Source organism: Mytilus trossulus, chromosome 2, assembly GCF_036588685.1.
Source record: "Mytilus trossulus isolate FHL-02 chromosome 2, PNRI_Mtr1.1.1.hap1, whole genome shotgun sequence".
Taxonomy (NCBI): Eukaryota; Metazoa; Mollusca; class Bivalvia; order Mytilida; family Mytilidae; genus Mytilus; species Mytilus trossulus.
In genome coordinates this window covers 13,764,437-13,775,905 of record NC_086374.1, presented here as the reverse complement: position 1 = coordinate 13,775,905, position 11,469 = coordinate 13,764,437, and the positions used below count along the sequence as shown (strand labels likewise).

The 11,469-nt window shown below is 31.3% G+C and overlaps 1 protein-coding gene across 1 annotated transcript; it reads left to right on the top strand.

The window, feature by feature from the left end:
* The first annotated feature begins 1,696 nt into the window (after positions 1-1,696).
* LOC134704924 (uncharacterized) lies at positions 1,697-11,147 on the top strand. Its single transcript, XM_063563706.1, has 3 exons — positions 1,697-2,330; positions 9,543-9,655; positions 10,839-11,147. The coding sequence occupies exons 1-3, from the start codon at positions 2,276-2,278 to the stop codon at positions 11,085-11,087; spliced, it is 417 nt and encodes a 138-aa protein (XP_063419776.1). The 5' UTR covers positions 1,697-2,275; the 3' UTR covers positions 11,088-11,147.
* Positions 11,148-11,469: the final 322 nt, after the last annotated feature.

Genomic DNA, 11,469 nt, shown 5'->3' with positions numbered 1-11,469 from the left:
ACACACATATATATATATATATATAAAAAGTACTAAATAAATAATTTTGGATGTAACACATCTTCCAATTGGCTGAAAGTGTTTTTATCCACCAGCTTACAGCCAAAATTATATTATGTGACCGTGGCGTGATCAATTTACTCCTTAAAATTACGAATTAAAGGACTGACTGTAATATTTTGTTCCTGTCGAATCGAAATATTCTTGAAAAGCCAGCTACGCGAGTAAACCAGTGTGCACCACATTATTTTTATGTAATTTTTTATAGACAGAAAAAAAATATTACAGTAATTCCTTGTAAAGAAGATAATGGTATTCGTCGCTGAATTCATGAGTTAATAAAAAGGGAAGATAATAAGTTGTCAAAATTCGTATGAGTCGTCGCTTTGACATGTCTGTAAATCCAGTTATGCATACTTCTCTGTTCCATACCTGACTGGTTGTACATTTGACTTACAATGTAGAGTTAAACTCATTTCTCTTCATATTTGCGTCACTCTATGAGGTGCAACAAGTTTCTTTCCTTTTTTAATCTCAACGGATAATGTCCATTGATGCTGATTGACATTGTCTTTTAAACGATATTAATTCCTTGATATCATATCAGCATCTTTCTTAAGAGAATCATCTAAGTTTCTTTCCTAATTGTATCATCTTCTTTCCAGCATCTTTCAAAACACCACCAAGCCCTGGTTTCATATCCTTACTTTTGTGGAAGTAAATTGTGCTACATAGAAAAACTCTAGTTCTTTTTCTTTTCATCTTTTAATCTTTCGTCTTGGCCTTTATGCAATTTATACAGCGTACATTACGACTAGTAATTATGCCCCCTCTTTAAAAAAGGGGGGTATACTGTTTTACCTCTGTCTGTCCTTCCGTCAGTCCGTCAGTCCGTCCGTCCAATGAATATTTTTCGTCACATTTTTCTCCGGAACTACAATACAAGGATTTCTGAAATTTGGTTTCAGGATTTATATAAGTTAGTTATACCGTGTGATGCGTTTTCAGATTCATCACTCTACAACTTCCTGTTTACCGAACACTTGCATATTTTCACACTATTTATATTATCCACTTGCGGCGGGGGTATTATCAGTGAGCAGTAGCTCGCAGTTTCACTTGTTTGTGACGTTTAACAAATGGTTGAAGTAACGGATTAAAATGTCTGAAGAGATGTCTCTAACAACGTTTTTTATTCAAAAAGGAAAACAAGGGCCACTATGGAATTTCCGGTCTCAGTTGTCATTATAAAGTGTTTTACCTATGATTATCAATCAGATATGGACAATTCAAACTAAGATGTTCATTATGTCACAACAGGAAGACTCAGACTTAAAGTTGTTTTCTGAAGAGGTCGCGTTTTATATCTGTTCTAAGGACTAACATCATATGTATTATTTCCATCACAATTCTCCAGCTCTTCTTAATGATTGGAGTTTTGTGTTGATAATATGAAATCGAAAACATAACACAATGCAATCAGAGATTTAATTTGAAAACTTCAAACATAAGTGTCTTTTTACCCAAACACGTTTTGTAAATACATTCAACAATTCGTTTTAAATTTTAACAAGGTGGAACTAAACTGTATAAACAATTTGATCCAAATTATCAAATAAAGAAATTATGTTTTCTGAAGTGGGTAATAATTACATTTAACTAAAGTAAATTAAATGACAAATGGTTTTGTGTTATTTTTGGTATACTTAATTATATTTAACTATTTTATACATATCGATCGGTATCGTCTCATTGTCAGATTTACGCTAAACATTTACTGTTCCAAATGAATAGGTTAACTTTATAACCTTCTAACTATATATTATGTGTACAGTTCTACTAATGTTACTAATTCTTACTGTAGTAATGAATTGCTTATGATGAATAGTTTGTTCAGGTTGTTATATCAATACAATCTTTGATCTAAAGAAGTTATTACGGATAAAGAATATGTTTGGGAATTAATAGAGTGTGGCATCTGATAAAACAATGACTTGATTAACTCCAACATATAATTATAGAGGATAATTGTTTATTTCATTTTGATGCTTATTTCGCTCAATGGAAAATGCATCAACCACGACAAGTGATTGTGGAATTTGACAAGAATTGTGAGATTTAGAGCTCTATTTTGTCGTTTTCAAGAATGATATAATTTCCAAAGACATGATGACTATTTACTCCTGTAAAAGGCCTCTATTTTTGTGGATCTACAATGTTTAATTTTGCCAAATAATGCGATGCTGTGTATTTTTATTGCAATATATTGCTAGTGATGAGAAACAACTTAGCAGTTTTGATGAAATTAGGATTGTTGTTCATTAGCATCCGTAAGTTTACATACCTATGAAAGTAAGTCATCTCAACATTAAACTGAACAAAAAACAGGCTTAAGAAAAATACAAAGTACATGTTGTCTATTAATTAGTTCTATTTATTATATATATATATTCATCATGTGACTATATGAAAAATTCCTCTGTTGCCTATTTTTATCTTCCCATAGTGTTATTTCAACAAGTGGGTTAATAAAGTCCTTCTCAAATTTATAATATTGATACGCAAAAGTGTTAAATTATAAACGTTTAATGACAACAGGTTATCGATATCAGTTGTGTAACTTTTTTACTCGAAAAGAAAATCAGAAAACTGCGTTATTAGTCGTTATAAAAAGGTGGTTGCATCTTTTTCATAAGTTTTTAATACAATCGAATCATTATAAAACATTCACAGTCTCGTTAAGAATACATGTCATTTTAAACCTTCAACCCGTACACTGATGTTGACATTTTTTGCACCCTGCAACGCTGCCTCTATTGACGCAGGACCGGTCTATCTTTCAAGAGCACCTGGAATTATCATTTGTTTTGGTGGGGTCTGTGTTACTCAGTCTTCAGATTTTTGTGAACTGATTTAAATATAGGGTGTAAATGTGACTGTATTTGTTTATATTCTTTTCTTGTCAAACAAGTATATCTGACAGAGTGATTTTAATAATATAATTGAAAGTTTGTTTTTCCGTAGTTTTCTTTTAGCGCTGATATTGTCCGCGTTTTAAACCGACTTACGATTTCTCATGCCTCTTGTTTATTTTATTTCATGTAAGAAAACTCAACATATTTTTTTTTATTGCTTAGAGAAATCAAGTTTTGTTAACAGAGGATTCGTCAATATAACGTTACGTTGGCACGAAGCAAACACTCGTTCTCCTCAATTCGTCAAACGAGAAAACTAACGGCCTTATTTATAAAAAAGAAATGAACGAAAAACATATATGTAACACATAAACAAACGACAACCACTAAATTACAGGCTCCTGACTTGGGACAGGCACTTACATAAATAATGTGGTGTGGTTAAACATGTTAGCGGAACCCCAACCCTCCCCTTACCTGGAACAGTGGCATAACAGTATAACATCAGAATGAACTATAAAAATCAGTTGAAAAAGGCTTAACTCATCAGATGGACAAAAATAAAAGTGGACGTGGCCGGGTACTTATACATCCCGACACAAAAAGGCACAATGAACATATCTGAGAGTACTCGCAGTTATCTGACGGCTAGTTCAAAGCCACTAACAACTAATAAAAAAATCATGCCTCTAAGACTAAACAATCAATCCGTACACATCCAACATACAATGGATTTAGTGTAAAGACGTCATAAACAGTCAGAGAAAAACATGACCTTGTGCAATGCCAAGTTACAGGTATCGACAGATTGTAGATCCATGAATATATATATGTATATAACATTCTAGTAATATTTAATTAGCTTTTAATTTACTGATAACAAAATCAATATTTATACCAATAAAAACAATATTCAATGATCTTATTACAGTGTTGAATAGGAAACCTTTAAGAATAAGTTTATTTAAAGGAGCGACAAGTTTACATGGATAATTTCTAAATTTCCGGGCACGGTTAAAATCATTTCCGTAAAAATGATGATGTGCTATCCCGTTTGAAATAGTACCCATTACATCTATGATTGTATCTTACATAAATGTTTATAGAGTTAAAAATCAAAATATATTATTACAATCAGTCCCGTTCATGGATCAGAAAAGAAGAAATCCAACAACTTTTAAAGTGTTGACTAAATCTTAGCTTCAAACACAATTTGATAAGTTCCTTTGCAAATTCATAGTAATTCGCCGTAAATCTAGACTCAATCTTTGTTTTATTTGATAACCAACAAGTTAAGGCATAAAAAGAAAATGATAAATATGAAAATAATGAAACAGAAACACCTGATTACTTTAGTACGAAATAAAACGATAAATAATGATTGCAAAATGTGTTTTCTTCTGTGAAATAGACACGAAATAGCTTAATGGTATGAGTATCTGTTGTGTTTTGTGTCTTATTCATATAGAAATAAAATAAGCTAAAGTATGTAAGTAAACCTAGAAAATTATTATTGAATCACATAAAGGGGGCTATTAATGTGTTCCTACCAAGGCGAATAATTAAGAATGACTTCTGTGTTAAAATTGAAGAGTTCTTACATATAAATGAAAGTAAACGAGATAATTATTCGATTCCATTTAAAACCAGTGATTTTACTGCACAATTTGTGGAATATCTACGGAAGCTGTCGCTTTGAAGTTCAATCAATTTGCGTTTTAAAATTGAATGTTATTTAAGACGCCTTTCTAGCTAAACTAATATCAAAGGGAAAACAACAAAAAATTAGGTTACACGCGATAGCCACATGCGTTATTAAACATATCACCAATGTAAAATTGCAATATTCTGAAAGCGCATTAAAATTTTACCTCTCACCATTTAAGTCCCAAATAAAAAATCTGAAAGTCAAATTTGCCAAAGCGGCGTCCGTCGTTAACTTGTTCTCATAAATAATATGCATGAACTATTTGTGGTACTGGTCATCTTAAACAAATATATATATAAGTAAAAAAGCATTTGAACGATTTAGATTGACAAAGAATCAAGGTTAAGTTTCAGATATGATGCATAATTATACATACTACTCAATAATAAGTTTTTTGGTTTTTTTTCAATCAAAGCAAAATAATCCAATCGCAACTACAGTATCACCATCGTAAACTCTAGAAAGGTGAATATTTTTTTTCTAATTATATTGCTAAAGATGTTCCATATTTAAAATTCAGTCCTATTTGAAGTATTTGAGTTGAGAACTTTGCCCCCTGTCAGTTTCAAAGTAGCGATGTAAACGAGAACTGAATAATGAGATTGATTTTTTTTCAGATTACTTTATAAAATTGAGAATGGAAATGGGGAATGTGTCAAAGAGACAACAACGCGATCAAATAAAAAAACAACAGCGGAAGGTCACCAACAGGTCTTCAATGTAGCGAGAAATTCCCGCAACCGGCGGCGTCCTTCAGTTGGCCCCTAAACAAATATATACTAGTTTAGTGATAATGAAGGCCATACTAATTTCCTAATTGTACACAAGAAACTAAAATTAAAATAATCAAGACTAACAAAGGCCAGAGGCTCCTGACTTGGGACAGGCGCAATCTCAACCCTCCCCCTATACCTCTAACCAAAGCAGAAAAGTAAACGCATAACAATACGCACATTGAAATTCAGTTCAAGAGAAGTCCGAGTCTGATTTCAGAAGATGTAACCAAAGAAAATAAACAAAATGACAATAATACAGAAATAACAACAGACTACTAGCAGTTAACTGACATGCCAGCTCCAGACTTCAATTAAACTGACTGAAAGATTATGCTTTCATCATATGAACATCAGGCACAATCCTTCCCGTTAGGGGTTTAGTATCATACCACCATAACATATATGAGAAGAACATAACCCGTGTCATGCCAACAACTGTTTTTAGAATACATGTGTTTAGTTCCGATGCAAAGGCCTTATTAGTAACTCAATATTAACGCCAAAATATGCAATCTTTAATGACTTGACAACAGTATCGTAATCATATCCCTTCTTTATAAGTCTATTCAAAGGTTTTGTAAGTTTCTGAGGTGATTACTGACACCTTTGTGCTTTATAAAGAATATTTCCATAAAAAATTGGATGTGAAATACCTGAACGTATAAGAAGTCTGCATGTTGAGCTATATTTACGAATGATGTCTTTATACCGATGATAAAATTTAGTAAATGTTTTGACTAGTTTGTGATATCGAAAACCCTGGTGTAATAATTTTTCAGTAATACATAAATTTCTCTCGTTAAAATCTAAAACATTGTTACATACACGAGCGAATCGTACAAGTTGAGATATATAAACACCGTAAGATGGTGACAAGGGAACACATTATTTGTTTACGACTTGTATAGCAGCAATTTATTTTAATGGATTATCTAACGCGTAGCCATTTTTCAAAGTAGTAACTCGTCTTTTTTAAAACCCGGTTTTATGATTTTTTTTCAATCAAGGATACAATTTTGTTGAATCGATAGTCATTTGCTCGCAGTTAGTAGCTTTTTTCCCCAGACCTATTTATGTCAATTTTAATAAAGATGCACTGTGCACTGTACATGCTAATGTTTTATAATTATTAAATGAACAATAATTACCGTTACTTTTGACGGAAGACAGTTATATAATACACATATTCATATTTTTTTTATTTCGGCTGATTTTTTTTGTGTGCACCTGGCGAGTACTCGAATATCGCTAGGTATGTTGCGTGTACTCTATTGTGTCAAGTACAATGGCAATTCTTTCATATCTTTAAATGAAGATCTAACCCGATGATTTAACTGCCTACATAGAACTTGAAGGTAAAGCAAATGGAATTATTTCTACAATTTTATTCGAAAATGCAGACATCTGAAATCTTTGTTATTTCTTTATGAAAATCGTCATTCAATATAGACTGGTGGCATTTAACTTTATTTAATATCTTTTTCTTCCAAAAATGGAACAGGAATATTGAATTCGTTCCAAGTTCTATGTAACTTAATATCTTAATCTATTTTTGTATTGACCTGTTGTCATTTTGTTATAACGCATAGACTTTGTCTTTGAAGTAATTTTGTCTTTATATTGTATTCTGACATAAAACAATCGGAAATCGAACATCAATTATCAAAGTTTAATGGATGGGTTCTGTAATTAAGATACACGGTATAAAAAAAAGGCTTACAAAACGAGCTTAACAACTTCCGCATCCTTAAAGGTATCAGCTAATTAATGTAACACGTGCATCGAACGAATGGTGTCTTGCTTTCTGACCAATTATAATTGCCAGAAATGTATACTGATTCCCTGCCACAAATGAATCGTCATCCAGGTACATCAACTTTTTTATTCAGTAAATGCATGATACTTATTAACAATTCAGAACAAATTCTATGTTGCAAGGATTGTTTACTACGAATTATAAACTACAACACAAATAACTGTTTTTAAGAGCTTTGCACTATCTTCGATGTTATGATCCCAGAGTTTTCTTTAGGCGGGGGAGGGGTAAAACGTAATGTTAATTTCAAAGTGAGATTATTCTTTCATACATGACGCAGACTTTCACAAACATTATTACAACTCATTTGATGGTAAAGCTTGACGTTTATTTATACATATTTTGCTTACCATTATTGTTTCTTTCGAAACGTTCCTGATATTTAAAAAAGCTTAATCCGGAGGAGAGGGTCTATGGGTTTTTATAGTATTTGTTCGTTAAGACATACCAACTTACGTATTCAACTGTTATATGTACTACCACGACAAAAAGTTGTTGCAAGAGTTATTTAACACCCAAACAAGTCATACTTTTTAAAATTCCTTGACACTGACGTTGATGCGTATCTATATATCCCATACAGCCAAATAGACGCTACACTTGACACGTGCTTTTCCATTTAGGTTCTGTTTTTTATTACATTTTGATATTCCCTTATGTTTATATTTTATGATATGACGTTAAGATTTTTTTAAATTGTATCTTTCACAAAAAGTGTTTGTTTGATGGAAAGCTTTTTATTGTTAGTTTTATTAAGATATATTGACATTTTCTTTTCATGGTATCCGTATTCACCTTTTGAGTCGTTTTGTATATAAAAATAATGTCCCTCATTTTATCATAGTGGTTCGTTTGATCAATAGTTATGTACTACCATCGGAAATCGAACTTCAATAGAGATTGTTCAGATACTTTTAAGATAAAGTGAAACAAATTACTAAATGTCAAAAGTTTCACACTAGAAGCATCTATCAAATTTTTTACTGCGTAACACTTATTTTCAGTCGTGAAGACAATATATTGTTTAATAAAAAAAAAGTGATACTTCAATATGATGTTATACAATGAATTATATATAAAAAAAAAATGACATTGTATCTGTTTATTAAACAATAGAAGTTTCACTACAAAAGTACACCAAAATATAAGTAGTACATTAAAACAAATTATACATGACGATAAAGTTGGTATTTAGGTTGCTGACTTATTAACATATACCCAATTTATATAGTTCATATTAAACAATATATCTAGTTCATATAAATCATTATATCTAGTTCATATTAATCAATATATATAGTTCATATTAATCAATATATTTATTTCATATTAAACAATATATCTAATTCATATTAATCAATATATCTAGTTCATATTAAACAATATATCTAGTTCATATTAATCAATATATCTAGTTCATATTAAACAATGTATCTTGTTCATATTAATCAATATATCTACTTCATATTAATCAATATATCTAGTTCATATTAAACAATATATCTAGTTCATATTAAACAATATATCTAGTTCATATTAAACAATATATCTTGTTTATATTAAACAATATATCTAGTTCATATTAAACCAAAAGTGTTAATAATTCGATTTACAGACCACTTTTTATTAACATGCTTGTTTGATTGCTGTTTGTTTAATTGAAGTCCAGTGGTAAATAATTCATGCATATTGAAAACACTTAAAATATAAGTAAAAATATGGAAATAAGGAAAGTCGGTAAATGTTTTAAATGACTGCGAACTTAAAATTGACTAAAATTTGGGCAAAGTTTTGGTTTCTGAATGTTATCTATTCAACCTTAATTTATACTTACAATCTCTGAAAGGGACAATATTAGTATTCAACCTTAATTTATACTTACAATCTCTGAAAGGGACAATATTAGTATATCTTTTCAAAGTGAAAAGATATACTAATATTGTCCCTTTCAGAGATTGTAAGTGAAAAGATATACTAATATTGTCCCTTTCAGAGATTGTAAGTATAAATTAAGGTTGAATAGATAACATTCAGAAACCAAAACTTTGCCCAAATTTTAGTCAATTTTAAGTTTTTGTGATCTTTGCCAAGTTCGGTAATAATATTCCTGATAGCTCAAAAGGTATTTTTCGGGAAACAGAAATCATGACACCCGGTCTGCATTCATCCTTTACCACAACTCGTCTAGTCTCTTATACAGGTATAAAGCGATGACTAACTCATTTATATCATATGAAATCAAATAAGACGGAGCTACAAATTAGTTTTACATAGAATGTATTATTTTCTGACAATTTTAAATCTAAACAATACGTACTGTTTTTCAGAGGGAACCTATGGTATAAAGTGTTGGAAATGTATCTCTGATGACTGCGATGGTGATCCTGAGAACAATTATAAAGCGGAGAAGGTCTCGTGTAAACAAGGGGAAAGTTGTTTGGTAAGATACAATAGATTTCCCATCAATTATCTTAATTATAAGTAATTCATCAAATTTACTTTTCATCGGATGTGCCGATATGTTCGTCAGTTCGGCTCTTGTTACTTTTCTAATTTGTCTATTCTAATCTTACATAGTTCATTCATTTACCCGAAAACATTTCTGATTTGAAAGTTACTGTTATCTTCGTCATTATCAAATAGAGGATAGATAATAAAAGAAGACGAAACATCAGCATTGTATTTAATGCGATAGCACCCCAACGACATTTAATGAATATGAATACTTGATATTTCTGAAATGTTCATTTTTTTTATTATATTTTTTTCTCAAAACATTTCTTTTTGAAAAATGAGTCGCTAAAGAAAACGAGATGTGTGTCAACAAGACGGCATCTCATTGACATAAAACAATATCCATGAAAAGCTCAACATAATCAATACAGTGATATAAAGCTGACAATGTTTACGCCACAAAAATCTGACTGGTATCGCAGTCTGCAATTTCAAACAAACTGGACAAGTTGTTTTTTTAAAATGAGTGAATCTTCAATAAAGTTGCTTTATATTGAAAATTAGATACAATGGGCTTATTAGTCTTTTAGAAATATTAGTCTTGATGATATTTATTTGTGATATTTCTGTTCATCTTATCAATACCGAAATAAATAGTCTTTATGACAGTTATATTGGAGATTTGAGATAGCAACAACAATAAAACAGTATAGAAATCATGAGCTGGCATCGAACTAAAAAGTCTCAATATACCTCTGTTTAATATCTAAGATAAGTAGTTTGTTGTAATTCATACGCTTAAAAGATGGACGAAAGATACATTGTACCAAAGGGACAGTCAAACTCATACATTGAAAATAAACTGACAACGCTATGGCTTAAAATGAACAGACAAATAAAAGTACAAAAGACACAATAAAAAGAAAACTAAAGACTAAGCAACACGAACACCACCAAACACTTAGGGTGATCCCAGGTGCTCTGGAAGGGTAAGCAGGCCCTTAAAATGATATTGCCTCTCCTGCATGACACTATTTGAAACAGGTCATATAAACCAATAGTTTAAAAAAAAACTTTTAATAAAAAAAAAGTATGTTCTGTTGTTTTTTTAGTAACTTTCGGTTTTTCTAATGAATAATACTTTTATTTTAACAATATTTCTGTTTCAGAAAGTTTTGTACCAAATGCATGACAACAAGACGCGATATGAATCCGTCATAAGAACCTGTTCCTCAGGAGAATGTGTACCTACTCCATTGTACGAATATAATGAATGTTTGTTAAAAGACCATGGTTACCTAGTACTTGGCTGTTCACAGAGATTATGTTGTCATGAAAGCATGTGTAACTCTAGTCATGTCCTCACCGTCTACATCCCTGTATTATTGTGCCTTCTCCTATTTATAAAGATGATATGATCTAATTTTGTATTGCTACATGTATGCTCGTTTCTGTAATTACTTGTATGACGATTTAAACTGCGTTTGTGAGTTATAATGCCAACGGTTTGATAGACGCAGGATTCGTCTGTATCTGGTTGTATACTAAGACTGATTTATATAATTGTAAAAGCTTGCATTCTGTGATACTACCGCAGTCCCACTAGGCCACGATCTCACTACGTCCTCATCGCGCTCTTTTTACGACCTGAATGGTTTAACACTAGTTTTTTTGGGGGCCCTTCATAGCTTGCTGTTCGGTGTGAGCCAAGACTCCGTGTTGAAGGCCGTACCTTGGCCTATACTTGTTTACTTTTATAAATTGTTACTTGCATGGAGAGTTAACTCATTGGCACTCTTA